At 41.3% G+C, this 26,617-nt stretch overlaps 1 protein-coding gene across 6 annotated transcripts in view; it reads right to left on the reverse strand.

Annotated features, from left to right (window-relative positions):
* Nucleotides 1-3,826: 3,826 nt before the first annotated feature.
* The window catches only part of LOC149319533 (1-acyl-sn-glycerol-3-phosphate acyltransferase gamma), a 130,120-nt gene continuing 107,329 nt past the window's right edge, over nucleotides 3,827-26,617 (reverse strand). For 5 of the 6 annotated variants that reach the window (XM_089511913.1, XM_089511915.1, XM_089511916.1 and 2 more), the window contains 3 exons: nucleotides 16,693-16,768; nucleotides 15,647-15,845; nucleotides 3,827-13,732 (listed from right to left, as the gene is read on the reverse strand). In XM_089511913.1, coding sequence (XP_089368039.1) covers nucleotides 13,644-13,732; nucleotides 15,647-15,845; nucleotides 16,693-16,768 — 364 coding nt within the window. In that variant the 3' untranslated portion in view covers nucleotides 3,827-13,643. The remainder of the gene's footprint in view (nucleotides 13,733-15,646; nucleotides 15,846-16,692; nucleotides 16,769-26,617) is intronic. The other variant, XR_016280216.1, reaches the window with a different exon arrangement.

Here is a 26,617-nt window from a genome sequence, read left to right on the forward strand (position 1 = left end):
GGCCATTCAGCATGACTGGGTGTGCTATTAGCCACTAAAGCCTTCTTGTGGCCATTCTATGTCTGGCGGAGAGTGTGTGTGGTAGTGGAGGTGGTTTCAGAAAATATTGCTATATCCCTGTAGCCAGATGCAAAATGGTCACATCGGCGCGTTACAGACGGGCCTAATAGGTGCCGTCCTTGCGCCACGATTACGCGCGAGGGGCGGTGCTTCCGGACGCACCTTGCCCCTTGCGCATAACCGATACGTCAAGATAGCGGCGCCCTATACAGATGGGTGCCGCCATCTTGACGTAGCAGACGCTCTGCGTCCGCACGTCCCAACCCGGAAGAGACGTCGCGAGTGCGCGCTTTGGCACTTGCAACGTCTCTTCCGGGTTCCTGGAAGGAGCGCGATTTGCGCGCTCCTTTTTTGCTCCGTGAGGGAGTCGCGCGGTTTGGCTGCTGCGGCTCCGTCACGGAGCAAACAGCAGCGGCCCAAAACCACCCCTTTTGGGCGGTCTGTAACGGGCCATCATTTCTTGAGGTTGTCTGGGGGACTTTGGTGGTTGCAGAGGGAGGAAGGGAATTTTGAACTCTGCAATGACCAAAAAAAGAAGAAGAAGAAGAAAGAGAAAGAAAGAAAGAAAGAAAGAAAGAAAGAAAGAAAGAAAGAGGACATATGAAGGCATAAAGTGGACTCAGACTTGCATATGTTCCTTGCAGGATGCCAGCCTGTGTGTAGGTATGGGGTATGTGGAAAAAATAGATGGAACAAGCAATGGGGAAAATAGAAAAGTTTCAAATGGTCAGTGTTCTCTGGACCTTCTATCAGCTTCTGGGCAATTTCACCATAAAGGCCTCACCTGGAAACATCTGTGAAATAAGTATTTAACAACAAAAATAAACCTGCCACATTTTACTCATATTTAAATACAGTTGGTTTTGGCAATCTGCAAGAAATTGAGAGTTTTCAAGTTGCATTCTGTGTCCCCATCTGAACCATCTATGGTATGTACCAACAACAGCTTAGAATTTCTGGTCCACCAATTAGAAATTAATTTGTGAAGTCAAAGGCTTTCATGACCGGCATCCATAGTTTTTTGTGGGTTTTTCAGAGCTATGTGGCCATGTTCTAAAAGAGTTGATCCCTGACGTTTCACTGGCATCTGTGGCTGGCATCTTAGAGAATGGCCACATAGCCCAAAAAACCCACAAAAAACTATAGAAAAAACTATAGAAATTAATTTGTTGGCAAATTTAGGGCAGGGTTTAGTATCTCCATCTAGTGGTATAATTATGTCATGTATTCTGAAGTTTAAATCATGACAATAAAATGGATGAGTGAGGATGTCTCATTGTACAAAAATTTGACTTCTTTCTGCCACCTAACAGGAAATAGCAGAACTTAATAAGGTTACATATTTAGACCCACAACTCCCAAACTCTAAACCAGTGTGCAGTTGTGGCTTAATGGCTCAGGATTCTGGGAACTATAGTCCAAAAAGTTGTTTGTTTTTTTATCTCTAGAAACAGAAAATCTCTATTCTTCCTCCCTTCACAGCTCATTAAGAGTATTAAAGGGCTTTAGTGAAGAGTGTGCCCCCGATATGTAATATTGGGAGACTGCAATGGAAAGGAAAATCACCCCATCTATTTGCACAATATGCCTTGGCAGTACCAGCACCCATGGTGCTTCAGAGAGCCTCTCCCAGATTGAGGGGTGGGCAAGGATGCGAAATGCCAAGGAAAGAAACACGGCACAAGAATCTTCCTTCACACATCTTTGGATCCAATATAATTCTTGTTTGTAGCACAGGAATGGGCAATACAGATGTTTTAGCAATAGCTGTTCTAGTAAGAATGTAGGCATTCTAATCACAAAATTTGGGGATTTACAATTCTAAGCAATGTACCCAGGAGCAAGTCTCTCTTAGGGGCTCTACAAACTGCCCCTAAGGGATGGCAGAACGCCAGGACGCCACCCCTTTCCTGGCCAGATTGGGGCCATGGCAACTTCATGCTGCAGCCCTGATCCAGCCTTTGGAGGGTGCAAAAAGGAATCACAAAAAGCAGCTCCCTTTTGCGCCCTCCAAAGGGTGCCATAGCCATGGCAGCATGGCTGTTTGGTGCCCCTTTGGCGCTGGGTCATCTGGAAGCAATGCCAGAGGTGTGCTATGATGCCGTGTAATGTCTAGAGCGGTGCACAGCATCAGCATGCCCTGGGGGGGTGGACTCAGGCGTGCATCGTCAGGACAACTGCCCCTCGACTCTGCCCCCAAGTCAGCTTTTCAGGCTAGTCTGTAAAGGGACTTAGTTCAATGCGACTATCTAGTATAGTTCAAAGCCATAGCTGTGTTAATCTGGAAAATGAGTATGCAAAGAGGTCTTGTAGCACCTTTGAGACTAACTGAAAGAAGCCAGTATCATAGACTTGATCCTACCTCCTCATCCGGTGAGGAAGTGGATTCAAGTCTACAAAAGCTCATGCTACCAGCTTTTTTTCCAGTTAGTTTCAAAGGTGCTACAAGATCCCTTTGCTCTCTAGTATAGTGAGTGTCCTTAGGGCTGCAATCTAAATTTCTCTCCAGATGATCATTTTAATGTCATTGTGCCATAAGAATTGTGCCCAAATGGTCATTTGTGAAGTTGAAGCCATTGTGCTTCCTGCATTCTGTAGAAGTTGTGGCAAAGGCAGCCCATTCCTTTGCCTGAGGCAAAGAACTAGTGCTCCACTTCATTCCATGTAAAGAAGCAAGCTGGATTGGTGGCTGAATCTTATTTGAACATCAGATAAGCCTGGGATGGGATCCTCTGTTACCCTTGAAGACAGCAAGTTGATTTAGTGGGTACAGGAAAAGCCAAGTGGCGTATACAACTCTGTTGTTCAAAAGAGGGGACTGGCTGGAGGGCTAGAGGAACATGCAGGGTTGTCCTACTCTGACTTATACTAGTATGGCTGGCTCTCTTGCCTTCCATATAGCCTTTAAGAAGCTGAGATTCTGCAGCTGAAAGCCAGATAATATTTTTTATATTATAGGGTTGTTTGTATTCCCATGATTCCCTCAAACAACAAACTCAACAAAAGGAAGGTATCAGCAGAGTTGGGGTAACCATAAGGTTTGTAGAAGTACACAAGGAAAAGAGGAAAATAAAATTGTAGGAGAGGAACAGAGCCCAAACCACAAAATAGACCAATGTGCACTTGGTATCCAAAAATGGGGGAATAGCTGGTTCCCATCCTGATCAGAAATATGCCTTTGTGAGAAAACTGCAAGGCAATGTTTTACTCCATCTCAATTACAGGTTGAGTCTCCCATATCAGAATTCCAAAATCAAAAATACTCCAGAATCCAAAATTATCCACATGGGTCACTACCTTTGCTTTCTGATGGTTCCTTGGACACAAATTTTGTTTCATGCACAAAATTATTAAATAATATATTATAAAATTACCTTTGAGCTATGTTTATAAGATGTACACAAAACATAAATGAAGTTCATGTTTAGATCTGGGTCCCATCTCCAAGATATCTTCAAAATCTGTAATCAAAAAGGCTTATGGTCTCAACTTGTACCTAGAGAACATTTTTGCAGAGGACAATCAGGCAGCTGCCTCAGAGAGTATGACCCATCTGAAGTAGGGATACAAATATACCTGAGTTAAGCAGAAGAGTCTCAGTTACCAGAAGCAGAAATAACATGAAAGAAAAGAGATAGATCCCTGTATCACAAAAAAAAAAAAAAAAAAAAAAAAAAAGAAAAGAAAAGAAAAGAAAAGAAAGAGGAGCGGATCATTATGTTTCAGGAAACATTTTATTGAAAATTAACAATATGCACCTGTGAAATTAAACAATTAGAGCAGGTAAGCCTTGCATAAGTAAACACAACCGTTTCTTAATCTTCTAGAGACCACTTGGAGGCTTCTTCCAAAATGCATTCTGGGACAACTTTTCTCTTTCACTAACGTTCACTTTTCTTAGGATTTCCATATAGTGGCCAAACTTTTAGATCTGTGCTAGGGGTAGCTGGTGAGGCAGACTTATCTGCTCACCCTTTTTCTCTCTGGTTGGCTGTTCACATATGCTCAGCAATGGATTCTGGAGGCAGGCACTCAGCGCTACAATCCAATAAACTACATTATAATCCCATTCCCTTCCAGCTCAAGACCTATTGCATTGTTTACTGCAGACGTGCTATTGCAACCTGGCACCAAAAGACTGTGTTTCTCCAGCTCTCTTTCACCATCCTCCCCATACTAATGAAGTTAAAAAGTTCCAGCTAGACAAAGGACAAGGAGGAAAATGTAGAGCTGGCTGGACATAAAATTCTCTTTGTAAGAAGAAGCATCTTTGTCAGAGGATATAGCCAAAGCATAGTGTTTCACATTACTTTCAGAATAACTCTTGCCATCACTCCAAGTCCAAAGAGTCTGAAGAAGGCTAAATAGCTGCTGGGGAAGAATAAAGAGTGAGTAGGCGCTTTTCTCTAGCTAGACTCTTCTAACAGCTTAATAATGGGAAGGAATTCAAAAAACTGAGTTTTCCCCTGAAAGGAAAGAGAACTTTCATGCTCTGCTCTCTTACTACTGAAGGTCCAGGTCAGGGTGGGCAACTTGGGGTCCTTCAGGTATTAAGAAGGGCACTGCTGTTGAATCTAAAGTTCTATCTTGTTCAGCCGACTTCTCATACAGTGGGCATTGATCAACCTGATAACTATAGAAAGCCTAAAGTAGGATGGAAATGTAATACCATCCATCTATTTGTTGTCCTACCCTGCAACTAATATTCTTCTCCAAACAGGGACCTGCCCTAGCTGGGAATGATGCCAACACATCTAGAGGGGCTCAGATTTTATCAGATACCACTAAATTATGAAGGCAGCAGCTCAAGCCTATCGTGCCAAGCCCTAATACAGCTTTCCTCAACCTGGTGCTCTTTAGACATGTTGGACTATAACTTCCATGATCACAAAACCAAAATACCTGTCAAAATATGTTATTGCTCATTTAATGGTGAAACTTTTTGTTTTCCAGAGCCGAGAGAAACCACCCAGGTGGGGTCTCAGACCTATGTCTGTCTTACAATTTGTAAATCCTCTTAGCAGTTATGGGGGAGGGGGGGTTCTGCTGTGTCTGAATCTGTGCTATTCATTTCTGTGATAAAAGGACTGTATTTTCTCAGAAACTCGGTCTCTGGAGGCTGTTGAGTGAGGTATTTGAAGAAGCAAAGAAAAGTAAACATGAAGCTTCAGTAAAGTACTATAGAACATAATTAAGTTGTCATCCTCATTCTTTTCTTCTTGATTTAATATACCACATAGGCTGCAATTCCCTACTAGTTGTTGTTGTATGCCTTCAAGTCATTTTCAATTTATGTCAATCCAAAGGCAACCCTATTGTGGGGTTTTCTGCAGCTGAGAGTGTGTGACTCATCCAAGGTCACCCAGTGGATTTCCGTGGCCAAACAGGGAATCAAACCCTGATCTCCAGAGTTATAGTCCAATGCTAGAATTAAATTATATTGAAGCCACTGGGCATTAATTTTAAGTAGATGTGCAGGATTGCAGTGTAAAGTTCCTATACTTGCTTAGTTTTATAACATGTATATTTTCCTACTGGGTAGTGATTAATATGAGGCTTCCTTAAAGGGCTGGAATTACAAAAAGAACAATGGAAATAAGTTGATAAATGCAATCAAACACTATTTATACCTCTTTGTGTGTGTGTGTGGGGGCCACTGTTCATTTCTTTTTGTTTCCATTATGAGATACTTCCAGTACGAACTCTCAGTCTTGAGCAAATCTGATTTATTGAAATTACATTCTTTGGAATTTAAAGCACAGTTGTCCTTTGACTAATACAAATAAAGCAAAACTGCAGATAATGTACTTTTGGCAGCTGCTAAAATTGCACAACAAACATTATGGCAAAGATCCTGTACCAACAAAAAGCTTAGAGTTCAAAAAACCCATCTGGGGAAAACTGTCTTCATGTTAGTAAGCAGAACAGAGATGGGGGTGTTTTGTTCTAAAAATATTGACAGCACTGACCAAATTCTGTGGGATTTTCTAGTATCTTCAGGGCTTCTTGAAATCACTGGATCATGCAGATGGTGGTGTGATCCAACAAGGCACTTCTCATGTCCTGGAAGCTAGAGGGCACAGTCAGTCTCACAAGGTAGTCTGCTAGTTTGGTTTTCAGTGTCTATATACATCTTTACTTTGTAAAGTTAACATACCTTAGTGGGTCACAGAAATTCTAGTAAATAATTTCTTTACTAGCAGTGGTTCTCAGCCTTTGGTCCTCCAAATGTTTGGTACTTCCATATTGAGTGGGATTTCTGGGAGTTGAAGTTAAAAACATCTAGAGGCCAAGTGAATAAGGACCACTGATCCAGATCACACATGAGACTTGAATCAGCCCAGTCCCTTCTGTAGCTGGAAGAGAAAATGGGACAAGAAACCTTTTGTGTTTTTTTCATTTCAAGAGGTTGGGAGGTCATCTTTCAGGGGTGCTTTACTTGTATATTTCTGCATGGCATAGGATTAGACTAGCTTGCTTTTGTTGTCTCTTCCAACTCTGACTCTATGGTCCTTAGTGATGGGTAGCATGGCAAAGAAGAGCCATTTCAATTAAAGCATCAACTTACATTGGCTCTGTGGCAGATGTAAGACTGCAGGAAACATGATCCCTGACCTTTTGCTATATTTGCTTGCGCTCATGGGAGATACAGTTCAACAATCAACATCCCATAACTCTGCTCTGTAGGCTGCTTTGGATTTTACATTTTCAGCTACTTCTGTTGATGTCTTGATATTACAGTTTGTTCTCTCGCCATTTTGCAGATCATAGTGACATATAAGAATAATCTAAAATACATGTGCTTCAGGAGTGGCCTTCCACTTATTGTAGAGCTACAGCTCCCAGTATTCTTTATCATTGTGCTGGTTAAGGCTTCTGAAAGTTGCAGTTCAATGACATCTAGAGGGCCACACAATTCCCCACCATTGCTTTAAATCTACTTAGAGCACAATCCTATACAGGTCTGCACAGAAAAAAGTCCTATTGCATTCAGTGGGTCTGACTCCCTGAAAACTAGGTACAGAATTGCAGTCTGTCTTGTAGCATAAGACTATTAATTTGAAAGTTTATTTTAAATATATCAGTTTGCATTTTGAAAGTGTCCAGAAACAGGACAACAACCCAATGGGAACATACCATTTATACTTCTCCTGGTATTAACCAATTTGGTCCTAATACTACATTTATCATTGTAAAAGTTATATAACAAATGGAGAAGCTAATGAAAATCAGTCTTGAAAAAAAAAATTAAGCAGTTTCTTAAAGCACAACTGGAGAATGTGGTGTGCTTGTATAAATCCAGCCTTAAGAGTTCTAGTATTTACTTTAAAGGAGCTGCCCAAGGTATTGAACCTGATCTCTAAAATAGATTCAGCATCTTCAAAAGGTTCTTTAAAGTTCAATTAAAGTCCAGAGCAGATCCACTGTCCAAATGACATGGAATCCCCCATGTGCCACTGGTTGGACTGCAGTTCCCATCAGCTCTGGCCAGCATAGCCAAGGTGAGGAGTGATGGAGTTTTAGTTCAGCAACACTTGGGAGACCACACATCCCCACCATTGTATTAAAGGATGGAAAAGAACATCAGGGGTCAGTTCCAAAAATCAGGTGCAGCCAGTATAAGGAGGCACAAATTAGAGCCCCAGTGGGATGCAGTATTTAGCATGGGACTGCTGATGGGGAGGTGAGTCAGAGATGAAATTCCTACTTCACCTTGAAATTCAGAGCCCTTCAGCATTTTGTATGAATATAATGGTGGTGGTGGTGGTAGTAAGGGGGAGTGATCACACATGCGCACACACACACACACAGCAATTAAAAATAAAAAGGATAAAATAAGTGAATTTAGATATACAAAAAGAGCAACAATGACAGAGAGTACAGTGAAAACAAAGACAAACGAGGTGGAACAAAATAATGGATAGCGTTAATGTAAGAAAAAGTAAACTGAGTGCAGGAAAAAGCAATTAAAAGAAAACAAAAGAACAAAGAAATCCAAAGGATGCAACATTTAAAGCATAGGGGGCAAGTAAAAGAAAATTAGATCAAGAAAAGGGCATTATGTTAAGGTAGAAAATACTCAACAAGGAAATGAACCAATGTTTTTGGCCACAACTATGCTGTTTTGGAATTTGCCATAAATCTGGGGTGGTCAACTTGTGGCTCTGTGGGTATTGTTGGGACTGGACCAATCATAATCCTTTGCTATGGGTTATGATGGTAAGGCTGGCTGGACTTTCCAGTCCAGCAACATCTGGAGGGCCTTACATTGGCCAAGCCCTACCAAGAGTCAAATGCAGGGTATGATGGTGAGCTCAAAACATTTTGCTGTGTGAGGCAAAGAGCAACCCTCCCTCCATATAAGGCAGCAGAATAGTCAAGGGATTCAGGAGGAACAGCCAAGTAGTGATTCTTGTTGTTTTCCAGCACCTGCCACCTGAGACAGTTGCACGTTCCTGCCTAATGGTAGAACCAGCTCAGGTTACTGGTATTTTGATGGGCTTATATATGTGTGTCTTCAAGTTGCCTGTAGACTTATGGCAGCCCCATGCATTTCATAGGGTTTTCTTAGGCAATGAATACTCTGAGGTGGTTTTATCAGTCCCTTCCTCTGAAATATAGCCTAAAAAACCTGGTGTTCATTGGCAATCTCCCATCCAAGTACTAATCAGAGCTGACCCTGCTTAGCTTCCAAGCTAAATAGTGTGGTTTCATCTCTATAATCAACTGAGCTGGGGAAACAGTGTAGAAGAAGGAGATCTGTAAAAACAAAGGCTAATTTCTACTTCATAGTCAGCAGGTGGTCCTGCTCTTGTATGCCCCAAATTCCCTGATTGAAATTTGGCATATACATAATTTAACAGGAGCATTGAACACAACAACAGCAAAAACAAATACCAGTGTCAAGTGGTTGAAAACAATAAGATTTGGCAAGAAATTGAATGTGTCCTCCTCCTTTCAGGATATTACTCTTCCTCCCCCTGAACTATTTACAGTCAAGAGAGAGAAACCAATGTCTATGCACAATTTTAGGTACCAGAAATATATGATACTTTTCAAGTAAGATTTATTTTGATCTGACGAGGAGCTTCTATAAGTTTTCTTTTTTTCTTAACCTTGTTCTTTTTATAAATGATTTAAAACCACTAAAGGAGTTTTATGTATTATAATCACTGTTATTCAAATGAAAAATAATATCCTAATACAGGCCAGTGTTAAGGCTAATTAAAACTAACTGTGGATGTTAAAAGCACCTAATTGCACCCTGCTTCAGACTAGCTTATTGCCAATGGCACAGATCCAAATAATTGAATAATTATTTTATATTGGCAACTGAGGCTAGGAAAATTTAAATGCGTTTTCTTGGTCAGCAGGAATTCCATCTCCCACTGCAATGATATACTTTCAAAAAATTAGGAAGAGATTTAGAATAACCTGTGATCCTGTTGACCATAGAAAAGGGGGAAAACATCTCACAAGGTGTCTTCAAGCTCTTAGAGTAGCTCTGGGATCGCAATCTATGTATCTACATTTTAGATTCTAATACTTCCATTTCAATCCTATACATCAAAACACAAATGAAGCACTGAAAATGGAAATGAAGGGGAAGAGGGAAACACTGTCAACATTGTAATGATGATTAAAATTGAATAATGAAGAAGACCAAAAAGGAAAAAAAGGGAAAGAAAAGAAAGCTCATGGTATATTTTGTTTATTATTGCTCTCAAAGGGCTTGGTAGTCAAATATACAAGCTATGTTCTATTAAACCAGAAGAAAATAGTGTAAAGTATAAAATCTATGCTCACGGTTCCAATCCAAACCACTTGAGTTTCGTTATGAGACATACTTACTGCTATTTCCAGTAATATTCTTTCATACATACTCTGTATTTTTTTTTAAAAAAAAAACTATTTGAAGACACAAACCAAAGTTCAAGCCAAAAAGATGAGTTTTCATATACTATATTGTGCAATGTTGTACGCTTTTGTTTTCAAAATGGATATGTCTTCCTAGAATTGCAGACAAGTTAATGTGTGCTCCTTGCTATGTTTTTATAATAAAATATGATCAGTATGCCATGATATGAAAGTAAAATAGAAGAAAATCATCTGCTTTTTCTCCCCGTAACATACATGCACTACTCCCATTACTTTCAAGCAGGAGTTATCTGTACTAACTAGAAACTAGACACCTATTTTAAAAAAGATTTCTATGCTCATTCTTCTTTCCTCCAACTTCTCCTTGTCTGACCCCCGCCCCACCCCTCTTAATGGCGTAAAAAAATTCTGGGCTTACCTAGCAGTACATAGCTCCTTGCTCACATATAATTCTATCACACAGCCAGTGGGCTTCCTACTTTGCTTTTGTTCTTAAGTGCAATTAAAATATATTCAAAATCTTTTTCGGAAAGCATTTATACAGCATTTGTTATAGGGGAAAAAATAACCTTCCAACAAGCAAGAGTTATTTACCAAATACTTTTACAATCCCAACTCTTTCAGTGCTCTGGACAGAAAAGAGATTTTTTTTCTGCTCAGCTGTTAAAACAATTTAAAAGACAAACAAAAAGCAGAAAATATCTACTGAATTAAAAAATATATATAGTCATAGCTGGATTCTGCCCCTCCCCAAGAAGCACATATTCAACTTCCAATGAAGTTAATATATGAGTTGTCTGCCCTTACAGTCAGGGTAGATTTCATTCCTCTCAAGAAGAATTATTTGTGTATTCTGGGATTAACAGCACAATGTTCTGCTAGGGGAAAGTCACAGCAAAATGTATGGATACACTGGGCTGTGATCTGAAGTACTGGTATATACATGCAGGAAAGAAATGAATGCAGTTACAGCTTCTGCCTGAAATAGTAATTCTAGTTGAAGACAAGCAACTCTTTAGTTTGAAAAATGCTTTGTCTCTTTAGCAACAGAAACTGGAGCAACAAAACATTTCTCCTGCAATCCATTCCCTACCATACTTGCATATCAGTTGTTTTGGTTGCAGCCCATAAGATGACTTAAAAACAAAACAAAACAAAAAAATCAACCACTTTTATTTAGAAGTACCTAAACAAGTGGGCATGTGCTTGAGAAAGTAATGGCAAGCAATTCCCACAGAGACTTTTTCCATGTTTCCAAGTGGCAACTTGCACATCACGGTATTCCAGAAATTAAGTGACCTTCTGTGGGTAAGGAATAAAAAGTTAGCATCAACAGTCACATTTTAGAAGTAAAATATTACACATTTACCCTTAGCTTTGAGGGGAGGGGGAGAGGGAGAGCACTTAGTTTTTTAATACTGTCTTACAAATTAGTAATCAAATCTTCATATAAGTCTGTGTGTATTAATATTACATTTTCTGGAACAGTACGGAGCAATTCTGCTTTGAACTCTATTTAGATAGCATTATTTAGATTTTTGTTTTGTTTTGTTAGTGCAGAGCTGATTGCAAAATGTTGGTCCCACCACTGGAAGAAGATACATGCCACTGTCACATACTTACTAATACCCCCCTTTTGAAACATGTAAACTTCAATCAATCTGCAAAGTTCTATCAGGGACTCAAAACAGCCTCTGACAGGAGGCTGCCTCCCTGGGGCTAAGCATTTACTTAAAATCCATTCAACAGAGAAACGTAAGAGTTCCCAAATCAGTCAAAATGTGGATAGTTTGCAAGACACTTCAAATCTATGGCTTTCCTCAGGGAAGTGGTCATAATAGAGTCTGATTGAATAGAACCACCACCATGAAGGCTGTGTAGCACCTGTCAGTGTTCTTTGGAGCCAAAGATGACAGAAACTATTTTGGGGAGATATAACATGCAGCAGAAAATGCTAAGAAAACTAAATAAACCTAATAATGATGATGATGATAATAATAAAGAGAAGAAATAATCTGTATCATCTGATGTGTAGATATCAATTTTTGTTAGGTGTCAAACAGACTGTTGGTTCACCTGGATATCTGCTGTAACAACAGAGAGCAACTAAAGTGATATCCCAGCTGTCAGAGCCCCCAGCCTCATCCGGAAGAATGTCCTTCAAGTATCAGACAAAAAGACTATATAAAATTTTACTTTTTCTCTCACACATGCCTGTACACGTGTACGCATGCATGCATACACACACACGCATGCATGCACGCACACACAGTACTAGCCCCAAATGCTTACTGCTTTTGAGAGTTGTTAAATAGAAGTTTTTGTTCTAGGAATCTATGAAGAACTGGAGGGAAAATTACATTTTTGGACTACAACTCCCAGAATCTTTTGGTCAGCGTGGGCAATGGCTATGTGGGGACAAGGAGCTGCAGTTCAAAAAAAAAGTAACTTTTCTAAACTCTACTGCTGTGCTGGTTTTCAGAATAAAGCCATACAGGAGAGCAGAATGAACCTGGTAAAAACTTACAAGACCAGGAACAGTTGTGGTCACTTAGCTCCAAATGTGAGGGTCAGTTTTTTGTTTTTGTTTTGGATCTGCTATAGGTCTCCTCCAAGGCTGTTTTTTAAATCAAGGGCATGAGTTGTTGAGATGGTTGTATGGTTTGATGGGCAATTTTTCTCCTCTCTTAATTTTTAATATATTTTTGGGAAGCGTCATAGCATTATAGTGCAAAAGTGCCATTTCAATTATGAACTGATGCACTATAAGTCTTTTAAAAAATTAAAAAGGAGGAAGGAGGAGACAAGAATGCTGGGTTTTGTTTTGTTTTTTGTTGTTCCATATTCTCAAAATTAAAAAAGGAAACTATTGATGGGAACTGACAGAAAATAGTTCAGGACAATGGATATTCAAAAGAGCCCCAAGAACTAAATCAACAGACACTACAACGTTAACCAATCTCCTGACACATTTGCCCCTACATTTCTGAAGCCCTGAAACAGCACTCAGCATCTATGTAGGTCACTGAATAAGCCTGTGCCAATTTCACTATCACAGCATAAGTGGGAAAAGGTTAAAATTGCATCCATCCTAGTGGCTGAAAACACGTGCGTATCAATAAACGTACTGCTGTCATCACAATGCCATTGTATTGTACACACTAATAAATATTAAAATAAAGACAAACTAAAATGATTGCAAGGATGAAGTAGCTTTTCCAAGTGGCTTCCTCTCCAAGAAACAGCTGTAAAATGAACCAGATACCACGTTTTGCTGCAATGCATGCTGCCTTATTTTCTTTTTAAAAGATGCTAAAAGTAAGAAAATGTTAGATCATTTTTAACAAGAAGAAACTGTGTCTTCTCTTGAAAAGTAAGTGTTGTATTCTTGAAAGACAAAACAGTTATCTGAAGATGCATGTAGCTTCACCCATAAGCTCCCCCCCACCCACAAAAAAGGGGAAAAAGTTCATGTTGATTTTTTTAGCCCAGTTTTTCTCCAAAAACTATGAGTACAGGGATCCTTAGGAAGATATTCAATTGTTTCCTCTTCTCTTGAATTTTCCCATTTCTTCAGTCTTGGCTCAAGTATTATTAGTTATCAGTTAATAAAGAAAAAAGATAAGTTTTCTAAGTGTCTTTCTTTCAATGAAGTTAATTTGATATCACAGTCTTGTTATATGTTCAAAACTTCATCTGTAAAATTATTTCTTTTTCTTGAATTCTTGGTTGCCGTAGCTGGAGCCCTTCTCTATTTCTGTTACTCCTATCAGTCTACGAACTCCAAAGGAAGCTTTAAAACATAAAGAAAAGAGACTATGAGTTCTGTCATGAGTTACATCACTATTTAATGGAGTAAGATGAAATGTGCACTTGCAAATAACACATACAGTGACAGATATGTAATAAAAAAGTGCACCAAGAAAAAAAATCTAGAAATTTTATACATTATGAAAGTGGATGCTCATAATACAGATTGAGTATCCCTTATCCAGAATTCCAAAATCCAAAGTACTCCAAAATCTAAACATTTTGGAGCTATGCACCTGTACTGTATTTAAAAGGCTGGTGAGAGACATGAGGATCTGTGAATTGGCTGTAGGCGTGGATTCATGTCAAGCACTACGTTTGGGTTTGTGCCATTATTTCACAGATCCTCACTCTCTCTTCAGCCTCATTATGTTTCATTATGTATATGCAAATTCAGGTATTCCAAAATCTGAAAAAATCTGAAATACGGAACATTTCTGGTCCCAAGCATTTTGAATAAGGAACACTCAATCTGTATTTATATATACACAGTTATTTTATATAATGTACTATACTCTGTTCCAGTTAGCCACTAAGAAGAGAGGAACAATTCAGGGCACTGAAACACATTACTAGAAATCATCTGCACCGTTACACACTACCACCCCTTCTGAGAATTTAGTAGGCATTGCATGGGGACTTTTAAACTTATCTACACAGCCAAGAGGAGGCAGAATGCAAGTGAATCACTAGGTGCACTACTTTTTCACCATCATGTTTTATTGCTGTCCAGAACTATGCAATGTGTACAGTTCCAGCATCTTAAACATATCAAAAAGTCAGAAGGAGAAATAAATCAAATGATTCTATTACTTTTGGTTTGTGTCTATTCAGAGCTCTGGCTAGTGAAGACAGTAGTAACAGTAGCACCACTAACTGTAATCAAACTGTCCTTCCTTTCTCCTGCATTGAGTTCAACACAGAATCTGAAAGAGTACTTTGAAGATGATGCCCAGAAGGCTAAAATGTCAGTGATGTTGATAGTTGGCTTATTTTTATTATTAAGATCATAGTCTAAACATAAATTGCTTTTAAGACTTGTTTAAATGATCTACATTGTGCATTGAGCTGTCTAAATCACACATTATTTTTTGGACTTCAGTTCCCCAAACTTCTAGCCAACTGGTTGGGGATTTTGGAAGTTCCAGTCCAAAAAATTATTTTCCCCATGTTCTGCACTAAACAGAGTGGTCAAACTTCAGGATTGTAAGATCTACTTTAAAAAACAACAACTGGAATCCTAAATTGTAGCAACCAGAGCACAATGGGGAAAAACACACACACATATAGAACTAAAGAATTCTGAACCCAATAATTTGATTTGGGTACTAGAACTCAGTGGCTCTGTAAGAAAGGAAACCACTCCTAGTCATCCCAAGCTTTCTTTATTTCAGCAGTTTAATGGGGTGGGAGTACAATTTTCTCTTCCTACTGTTGCACAACTGGGATCCAGATCTACCTTCTGGCCTCAAAACATAGCAGCACAAGAATTTGCAAAAGAGAAACATATATAGGACTCTATAGGATGCAGGACATAGTATACTGTATCTGGTTTGATCAGGGGCACATCAGTCTATGATCTAAAGAAACTGCTCTTTCCCAATTTGCTAACATGAAGGGCAAACTAAACTGCTCTGAGGTCCTGGGAAAGATTGGGGGAAATGACTGAATAAACTATGAAGCAGATTCAGAGTTCAAATTACTAATAATCATCAGCTCTAGCTATCATTGTATTGGAAGAAAGGGAGGCACAGAGACTTTATTTATTATACATCACTCCTCCCCCTGTGGATTAATTGTGCCAATGACAGAGGTAGCTGGCTGTATCACAGAATTCTGATACGGACATTTAAATTCAATGTTAGAATGCCTCACTTTTTTTCTTATGTTTTGTTACCTGCTCCAACAAACCCCAGGAATGCAAGAATCAGAAGAGGTGATCCACTTGCAAAAATTCCAAAACCAAATTTGAAAAGAGGAGACAGGAGAATGGTAGCCCAGAAGAGGAAGTTGAGGAGAGTCCATGGTCTTCTGGGAGGTTTGAACTGCTTTCCAGGAAATATGCCCTCTTGATTATACTTCTCTTGTAAAGCATCCTTGAAGAAAAAAGAAAAGTGTCTTAATTTGGGAAGGCATAGGTTTTCATGGAAGTCTCTTTTAATAACTGTCCAAATTTTAATACTGTCACAGGCCTCTGTGATTCAGTGTTACTGGCTACTGCTGGAGGAATTTCTATTTTTGTTCTATCATAAGTATTTAACACACAAAAACAGTGTTTAGAAAATCTAGTCGTGCTATATTCTTTCTATTACATATGCCTTCTTCTGTAGAACCTCCGTAGAACTTGGACATTTTTTTCAATACTGCTAAGAAAGGAAACAATAGAAAACTATAAAAAATACATAAGTCAATTGGCAAGTATGGTCCAACTGAAGAAAAACAGAGAAGGAGCTGAATGAAAAGATGTACAGTGTCCCCAAAAGCTAAAAAGTGTGCCAATTCCATATATTACATTAGTCACATGAATGCAGTCATTATTTGATAATTAAACAGACATTATTACCATGAAAAATAATATAACTCCACATCAGTCTCTTAGTAATCTATGATGAGGATTAAACTCAGAATATTGTCATGCAGTCCAAGGTGATGAAGGGCCATGGCTCCATCCCATGGTATCCTAGAGATTGTAGTTAGGGAAGGGACTAAAGTTATTTGGAAAAAATTCTAAGTACGCCTCCCTAAACTGCAAATTCCATGATCCCAAAGGATGGTACTATGGCATTATAAAATGGAATCATAGCATTATAATTGAGTAGTGAGAAGGGTTCCTATAGAGAAAGCCCATATCATGGGGAGAGGCAGGTAAGAAGAAACAACAACAACAACAACAACTACTACTACTATTATTATTCTATACAATCTTAGAGACAAACTACTTACCTTTTCCTGGTAAAGTGTATGAAGCCACTTTGCTGCTTCCTTTTCATCTAAAGGAATATCTTCTAGTGGAAATCTCCTAGGTGTTAAAAAGAAGTTCAAGAAAGAGCTTTTATCAGAGGGATAATACACATGATATGTAAAATTATAACTGAAAATCATACATAATGTATTAAATGTTACTGTTTTAACTACTTTTTTACCTTTTTAAGTGGATGTCTGAAACAGTTTTGATTTCGTTAGTAGTTTAATTCTATTTTAATAATAATAATAATAAATTGTTTATTTATAGCCCGCCTTTCCTTGAGATCAAGACGGGTTACAGCATCATGGCAACAACAAACGATAAATAAAAACAATACAATATCAACATTAAAACCAAGAATTAACAACACAGATTAAAAACCGTACAAAAACTAGCCAAAGTGCAGGTGCAAGAGGAGGGGGGGAAGAAGTGTTACAACATCTGGGGGAAAGCTTGTTCGAAGAGAAAGGTTTTAAGTCTCTTCCTAAAAAGGTCGAGGGAGGGGGTCAAGTGGAGCTCTTCGGGAAGCGAGTTCCATAACTGCGGGACTGAGGTTGAAAACGCCCTCTGTGCAGTCGCTGAGTGTTTCGAAAGAGGAACCCTCAGAAGTTGCTTCCCAGCTGACCTGAGTGTGCGGGGCGGATTATATGGAGAGAGGGGGTCCTCCAAGTACCCTGGGCCCAAGCCATTTAGGGCTTTATAGGTTATAACCAACACCTTGTATTGTGCCCGGAAGCGAATAGGCAGCCAATGTAGATCTTGCAGAACAGGTGTTATATGGCTGGACCTGGAACATCCAGTGACCAGTCTGGCTGCCATGTTCTGCACCAATTGAAGCTTCCGGGTTTGGTACAAGGGTTGCCCCATGTAGAGCGCGTTACAGAAATCCAACCGAGAGGTTACCAGAGCATGTACCACTGTTTCAAGGTCCCCTTGGCCCAGGTAGGGTCGCAGCTGGCGTATCAACTGAAGCTGATAACAGGTGCTCCTGACTGTTGCATCCACCTGAGATGTAAGGTGGAGCGACGAGTCCAGGAGCACCCCCAGACTGCGAACAGAGTCCTTCAGGGGAAGCGTGACCCCATCTAGGACAGGTGGACAGATCTGGACCCGGGGATCCTATCACAAGTACTTCCGTTTTCTCTGGATTCAGTCTGAGTCTGTTTTCCCTCATCCAGCCCATTACTGACTCCAGACAGGCATCTAGAGGAGAGATGCCATCCCTGGTCACTGCATCAGTCAGAGACAAAGAGAAACATATTTGGGTGTCATCAGCGTATTTTAATGTTGACTTTTTGTGTATCTTAACTATATTGCAACTGTTTTAATTTGTAAAATTGCTTGAGTCTCAGGCTGCGTCGACACGGGCCAAACAAACTGACCTCGTTGTATTTTAACAGTGAGCTGTCCAGATGACATATTGGACAACTGGGGTTGAATCTCAGTCTTTTCAGCACCTCACGGCTTTAATTCAGACCAAAAAGAGTTCGGATTTCTTCCAGATTTCAATGGAAAATTCAACTGGTGCGTGTGTTTGTGTGTGTGGACTGTGCTCCATAATGATGTCGGTGTGGTGCTGGAGGGAGTAGTTCAGAAATACGTACATTCACATGCATGGGAGGAGGGGGGGAAGGAGCAGCCATGGCTATGTGGCCATGCACAGTGCAATTTATTGGGCCAGGGTGAATTCAAAAGGGAGTATTGTGTGACCCCGAACTTCGGTGTGTGGCAGTCATGTAGGCAAGGCTGTAGATGCTGCAAATCAGGGTAATCTGAAGGTAAACTGGATTTTCCTGTCCATGTAGATGCACCTTTAATCTTGGGGGAATAGGCAGGAATAAATAAAGATGCTGCTGCTGCTAACAATGGCCTGTTACAGACTACCAAAATAAAGCTGCTTCTGGTCTGTTTGGAGGTATACTGTTTAAATGATGGATGCATCCAAAGAGTCCGGAAGCTGCACCAAAGCTGCCCTCCAGTGCTTAGGAATGGAGTGTGGCTTTGGCGCGACCTCCGGACTTTTAGGACCCATGCATCATTTAAATAGCATACCTCCAAAGGGACCTGAAGCAGCTTTATTTTGGCAGTCTGTAACAGGCCAATAATATTTAAAGCTCCTTAACACAAATAATCAGGGAGATCAGAATTTCATCAACCCCTCATTTTCGTTCCTCCTCCAATTCCTACCTATATAAAGTACTTCTATACCCAGGTATGAAGAATCAACATTTCTGTTGCAAGCAGCTATGACATACCTTTGGAAGATAACATCTGCATTAAATTACTGTAGTACTTTCCATCCCCACTCAGTTCAATCACTGTAGAAGAGATTCTACTTTCAGTGGCATTTTGCAGCCCTAGACTATGTGAAGGGTATACTGTATTTAGGAATCTCCAAAATACTATGCCCACATATTGGAGTAATTGCTACCAAGCACAAAACATTGAAGGTCAAGAAACAAGCTGCACCTTTCCCCAGTACTTCTCATTTTAGAATTTATCAGCGACACTACACTGGCCTGGACTCCAGGCAACCAACCAAGATTTCATTTCTTCCCTTACTGGCAAGCAGCCCATCTTCCATTCCTTTTAGTAGTCAAACTTCCATATGTGCACTGTAATGGCTGAAGGACTGAGCTGCAAATCGGGAAACCCCTGGTTTGAATCTCTCCAGCTCTGCATTTACTAGGTTGTTTTCAGCAAGCCACTTTCTGTCTTAATCTCAATTCTCCACATCATCTGCAATATGAGGGATAATAATGGCTTGTAGAAGTGGTGGACCACTCCTAAATGTTTTTGGGCTACAGTTCCCATCATCTCTAGCTGTCAAAGCCGATGGTGAAGGACTGTAGTTATTTCAATCTGAAAATATTTGGAGGGTCATTGCTGCCCAAATCCATGTTCACTGCAGGATCTCCAGCTGGAGCATCCCCAGCAACTAGCTGTCTAGCCTCTTTTTGAAGATGCCCAACCATTTATCTAGGCAATTGGCTCCATTACCAAACCCCAGTCCCTTTCAAATATGGCAATAGGAAGTGACATCGCATTTTGAGAGGGGCTTTAGGGGAAAACAGAGGCAATACAGGGTTCTGGGGTACTTGTGGGAGCAGAGGTATTTTTGTGTGTTTTCATACATTTGATGGTGGCTTTCTGCATGATTTTGTGCCTTTTGTTAAAAGGGGGGGCTGGAAGGCTTCAGGGGCCACAAACGTGGGGTCCAGGGATTGCATGTGGTGTGTCCTGATGTAGAGAACAGAAGACCTTACGAGGCCAAATCCTTATATCACTGAAATGTCCAGCTCCCTTTCATCAGATCAGGCCTTGCAGAGAAATCATTCGTGGCATGCAGGACCTCCACATCCGAAAAGGAACACATGTCCCATCCATGGCTACAGTGTGAAACAGAGCTGCATTCATTGCCAAAACTACCCAGAGAGTCTCTGTGAGTTTCTATTTGCAAAGCCAACCTGACTAAAAGGCTGCATATGTACATTATAATGAAGTAGGTGTGCTGTGCTTGCTCTTAAATGATTTATACTTTTTTTAAATTACCGATGTTTTTAATACCATAACTTATTTAATTTTTAAAATTTTATTACATTAGAGGTTTTTTTAAAAAGGTATTAACTTGTTTTTATGTTGCAAGCTGCCTTGGATCACATGATGGGAGAAAGTTGGGATAAAAGCAACAACAACAATATACAGTTGCCCAATCCAACTTGGGGGATCCATTCCAGCCCCCCCACTCCTGGTGGAAATGGCGACTCGCACATGTGTGAGTCCCATAGAAAATAATAGTGTGTGTGCCCGTGGAGCATGTTGGGCCATCCGCTGGCCTGCACCCCCATTTTAAAGATAGCAGTTTGTCTCTCCCACAAAAAGCAAGACAGCAGATTCCAAGTCCGCACATATGGAGGGACGACTATATAGTCGACTCTTCGTATCTATGGATTCCAAAAAGCCAACCTAGATTTTGCCATTTTTATTTATTATTATTATTATTAACCTTTATTTATGAAGCGCTGTAAATTTACACAGTGCTGTACATGCAATCTTTTTAGTTAGGCGGATCCCTGCCCTCGGGCTTCCAATCTAAAAAGACATGACACAGAAGGAGAAGGGAGTGGTAGAGGGAAAGGGTAAGAGGTCCAGCAGTTCCTCTCTACCTCCAAGGCCTGGACCAAGGCAGATGGACTGGAGGGAGGGCTTGGCTTCATAATGGATGGTTAATCTTCTTCCAGGGAAAATAAATACTCTCAAGTAGGATAATGCATATACAGTACATAGCAATACAGGAAATGGTTTGCTAAACCGGCACCAAAAGAACATCAAATAGTAAGCGACAATTATGCAATGCCTGGGAAGGCTTCTCTGAACAGGATGGTTTTCAACTCCGTTTTGAAGCTGGTTAAAGAAGTGATGGCTCTTGCTTGTGGGGAAGAAGGTTCCAGGAGTGAGGGGCAACAAGTGAAAAGGGGCGAATCTGGGATGGGGCAGAGGAAATCCTGGGCTGAGACAGCAGACCTTGACTACCAGAACGGAGGGCCCTGGTGGGAAGGTGAGGAGAAAGAAGGTCTGATAAGTAAGGAGGGGCCAGTCCATGGAGGGCTTTAAATGTCGACAGCAGGAGCTTATACTGAATGCAGAAAGGGAGGGGGAGCCAGTGAAGGGATGACAAGACAGGAGAGATGTGGTCAGAGCGGTGGGTGGAAGTGATAATGCGTGCAGCTGAATGCTGAACAGAGATTAAAGGATGGAGGTGAGAAAGAGGAAGCCCAGCCAGGAGGACGTTACAGTAATCAAGTCATGAGATCACTAGGGCATGGACCAGGATCTTGGCAGTAGAGGCGGAGAGATATGGTCGGATTTTGGCAATATTGTACAAAAAGAATCTACAAGCCTTGGCTGTGGTCTGGATCTGAGGGATACACGACAGAGAAGAGTCAAAGATAAAACCAAGACTGCGGGCTTGCTGGACTGGTTGAATAGAAATGTTGTCCACAGAGACAGAAAAGGAGAGTTGAAGGGTGGGCTTAGGAGGAAAGACAAGAAGCTCCGTCTTGGACATGTTGAGCTTCAAACGCCGATGGCGCATCCACTGTGAGACAGCTGTGAGGCAAGACGAAACTTGCTGTTCAAGCCTTGGAGAAAGGTCAGGGGCAGAAAGATACAGCTGGGTGTCATCGGCATACAGATGGTAGGAAAAACCAAAAGAGCTAATGAGTTTTCCTAAGGAAAGTGTGTAGAGAGAAAACAGAAGGGGACCCAGAACAGAGCCCTGGGGAACTCCAACAGATAAGGGAACAGGAGAAGAAGTCTGGCCCCCTGCAACTACTGCAAAAGATCTGCCAGACAAGTAAGATCTAAACCAGTCGAGAACAGAGTCTGAGAACCCAAGGTCAGAGAGTATGTCAATTAGGAGACAGTGATCAACAGTGTCAAAGGCTGCAGACAAATCAAGAAGGATGAGAACAGAGTAAAGGCCATTAGCCTTGGCCTGTAAAAGGTCATTCGAAATCTTAGTGAGAGCTGTTTCAGTAGAATGCCTTGGGCGGAAACCAGACTGAAAGGGATCGAGGATGGAGTTGGCTTCAAGAAACTCAAGACAGCGTGAATAAACAACCCGTTCCAAAACCTTAGAAAGAAAGGGAAGAAGAGAAATCGGATGATAGCTAGACAAAGAGGAGGGGTCAAGAGAAGGTTTTTTCAGAATTGGGAAAATGAGAGCATGTTTGAAGTCCGAAGGGAAGGAGCCTGTAGAGAGAGCGAGATTGAAGATATGGAGAAGCGAGGGCAGAAAGGAGGGAGCTATAGAGATTAGAAGACGAGTAGGAATTGGATCAAGAGAACAGGTTGCAGGTTTGGAAGAGTTCAGAAGTGTAGAGAGTTCATCCAAAGAGGCAGGAGGAAACACAGAAAATTTGTTAGGCGAGGGCGATAGAAGATTAAGAGCAGAAGAAGAATCGGGGGGGGGGGGGGGACTATCTCAGAGCGAATAGTGGTAATCTTAGCGATGAAATAATTAGCAAAGTCATTAGGAGAGAATGATGAAGAGACATGAGGAGAGGGAGGTTTAAGCAAAGTGTTGAAGCACTATTTTATTATGCTACTGTATATAATGGAACTTGAACATCCATTGATTTTGGTATCCACAGGGGGTCCTGGAACCAAATCCCAGCAGATACCATGGCCTACTGTACTTACCTGGGAGTAACACTTTTTGAACACACCCTGTTTAGCTTCCAAAATCAGATGGGATCGGGTTCCTTCAGGGTATTTAGGCCCATTTATCCTTACTCTAGCAATTTAATAAAGAGGTATTCAAACTATTTACCCTTGGGACCTCCTTTTACAAGACAATGTAATGTGCCCACTCACTTGACAGAGTATATGAATACAAATATTTTATTTATTTAGTGTGCGTTTATTTTGTTTATTTAGTGTGCTCATTCACATTTTATCAAGGAATACCATTGCACATGCATCTTTGCAATGAATATGCCACTAGAGGGCGCCCTTAATCAGAATATGTAGATTAGTTAGAAAATTCCTCTATTATCATTTGAACGTGGAGGGCAAAATACAGTGGGACCTTGCCTTACATGGGGGAATCTGTTCCGGACCTCCCCGCGTAAGGCAAAAAGTGTGTATGCTCGAGTCCCATTGGATATAATGGGGCTTGTGCTTGTGCTGCGGCCGTGCACATGCACCATGGGCGCGCACACCATTCTCCCTTTGTGTGAGCGGCTTCAGCGTAAGTTTCTACTTTTACTATCATGGGAAAATCCTATGGAATCCCAGGGTTTGTAGTTTAATGTGGCACTCAAGGTCTCTAGCCAAGAATTCGAAATAGCCCCTTCCAAAACTGCAAATCCCAGGATTCCATAGGATGTGACCCTGGCAATTAAAGTAGAAGCAAATTGCTATAATTATGTCATACGAAAGAGTCTCAGGTGATTAAACAAAGGTTGTTGGGGGGCCATTAAATGGAGCTGAAGATAACCGGAGTCCAAAAACATCTGTACAGCCACATATGATCAATAATAATAATAATAATAATAAAATTTATTTATATTTTCCTGCCTCTCCCAGGTGGATTGAGGTGGGATCACAATCCAGTATAAAATACAATACAACTACAATACAACAAATCAATAAAAAACATACAATTCACAATTAAAAATGTTAAATTACAAAACGACAATGGGACAGGGTGTGCTCATCCTATTCAGGGAGATGGATCTATATTTTACAGGAAATCAGGGGATATGCTCGCTGGAAGAGTTCCGTTTTTATTGCTCTTTTAAAGGATTCTAGGGAGGTAATGAGACGGGTCTCCTCTGGGAGACTATTCCACAGTCTTGGAGCAGCTGTAATAAAAGCTCTTTGGGAAGTTGAGACAAATGTAGTTGTTGTTAATGCCAACAAATTCTTCCCCATTGTTCTGAGAGTGCAGGGCGGATTGTATAGGGAGATGCGGTCCCGTAAGTAACTTGGGCCCAAGCCATTTAGGGCTTCAAAGGTAATAACCAACACCTTGTATTGCGCCCGGAAGCAAATTGGGAGCCAGTTAAGATTTTTTAAAATTGGTGTTATATGGTCAAACTTTGATGAACCGGTGACCATATTTTGAACTAATTTCTGAACTTGGTACAAGGGTAGCCCCATGTAGAGTGCATTACAGAAGTCTAGATGAGAGATTACCAGAGCAAGTACCATAACTTCAAGGTCCTTTTGGTCCAGGTAGGGACACAGCTGGCGTATCAGCTGAAGCTGGTACCAAGCACTTCTGGCTGTTGCATCTACTTGAGATGGCAACTGTAGAGACGGACCCAAAAGTACTCTCAAACTGCAAACTTTGTTCTTCAGGGGAAGTGTGACCCCATCAAGGACAGATTGATAAATTTCCTTCCCCAGACCAGAGGAGCCTATTGCAAGTACCTCCGTTTTCTCTGGATTCAGCCTAAGTTTGTTTTCCCTCATTCAGCCCATTACCGACTCAAGGAAGGCATTCAGAGAGATGCCATCCTTAGTCACTGCAACAGTTGGAGGCATAGAAAAACATATTTGGGTGTCATCAGCGTACTGATAGCCCTGCACCCCATGTCTTTGGATAATCTCTCCCAGCGGTTTCATGTAAATGTTAAATAGCATGAGGGACAGAATGGTGCCTTGTGGGACTCCAGATGTCAGCTCCCTCTTAGAGGAGTAGCAGTCCCCCAGCCTCATCATCTGGAATCTGCCCGAGAGGTAGGAATGGAGCCACTAGAGTGCAGTGCCCCCAATACCCAACTCCCTCAGGCATTCCAGAAGAATACCATGGTCTATGGTATCAAAAGCTCCTGAGAAGTCCAAGAGCACCAACAGGGTCACACTACCCCTGTAGATGCCCAGATGGAGATCATCGACTAAGGCGACCATGGCTGTCTCAACTCAGTATCCCACCCTGAAACCAGTTCGAAATGGGTCCAGATAATCCATTTCATCCAAGATGGCTTGGAGTTGGAAGGCAACTGCCCTCTCAATCACTCTGCCCAAATATGGTAATAGGGAGACCAATCTATAATTGTTTCTCACCAGGTGGTCAAAGGGAGGGTTTTTTCAGGAGCGGGTTAACCACTGCTAATTTTAGCTTTGATGGAAATTTACCCTCCCTGAAGGATGCATTGATTATAGATTTTAATAATGCAATCATAGCATCCCCACCCTGGGCGGTCAACCAAGATGGGCAAGGATCGAGGGGGCACGTCGTCTTCCTTACACTTGCAAGGAGCTTGTCCACTTCATCAGTATTTACAAACTCAAACGATCCAATTTAATACAGTACGCGGAGTCTCTGGATACCTCTCTTATTGCTTCTGTTGTAATGCTGGTGTCCAGCTCAGCCCTTATCCAAGAGATTTTATCTGCAAAAAAGTTGTTAAAAGCCTCACAGCAGGCCTTAGATGGTTCCAATAATGGGTTCAGGGTGGGAGACAGTTGGGTTAGCTCTTTAACCACCCTGAACAGCTCTGCTGAACGAGACTCTGCAGACGCAATATGTGCAGCACAGAAAGAATTCTTTGCTGCACCTATTGCCACTCCATAAAAATCTAATAGATTCTTATGGTTTGTCTTGTCGTATAAATGCTGATGTTTCTGCCAGTGGCGCTATTGTCGTTGCACAGCCCGCTTCATTTGTTGAAGATCTTCTGTGTACCAAGGTTTCTTATTTGAGGCGGGCCAGAAAGGACGCTCGGGAGCAATGCTGTCTATAGCCCTGGTAAAATCATTTCCCCGGGTATCAGCCAGGGGATCAACAGAATTGTCGTCGATCCCAACCAGAAAACCCTCTAGTTCTTCTTGGAACCTTTTGGGTTTCATCAGCCTTTGAGGGTGGACCATTTTAATAGGTCCTCCACTCCCGAGGGGGGTATGGGTAGTGGCCTTTAGTCCCACTTTGACTAGGAAATGGTCCGTCTTCTGCCCACGGCTGTTCCTGATCCGTATTAAAGACCACATCAAGAGTATTACCTGCACAATGTGTAGGACCCAAGACTAATTGGGACAGGCCCATGGCTGTCATGGAAGTCATGAACTCCTGAGCTGCTCCTGTTAGATCTGATGAGCCGGCCTCAAAGGAGATGTTGAGGTCCCCCAGCACCAGAAGCCTGGGAGACTCCAACACCAGCTCCGAGACCAGCTGTGTCAGCTCGGCCAGGGAATCTGTTGGGTTACGGGGTGGATGGTAAACCAACAGAATCCTCAGACTCTCCCTAGCCTTCAGGGTCAGGTAAATGCACTCGATGTGGTCTGTTTTCCGGACAGGTTTCCTAGTCAAGGTGAAGATGCTTTTGTGGACCATGGCAACCCCACCCCCTGCCCACTTTCCCTAACCTGTTCCTTAACAGCATAACTGGCTGG

Source organism: Sceloporus occidentalis, unplaced genomic scaffold (assembly GCF_023333645.1).
Source record: "Sceloporus occidentalis isolate IW3139 unplaced genomic scaffold, rSceOcc1.0.p SCAF_2, whole genome shotgun sequence".
NCBI classification, from domain to species: Eukaryota; Metazoa; Chordata; class Lepidosauria; order Squamata; family Phrynosomatidae; genus Sceloporus; species Sceloporus occidentalis.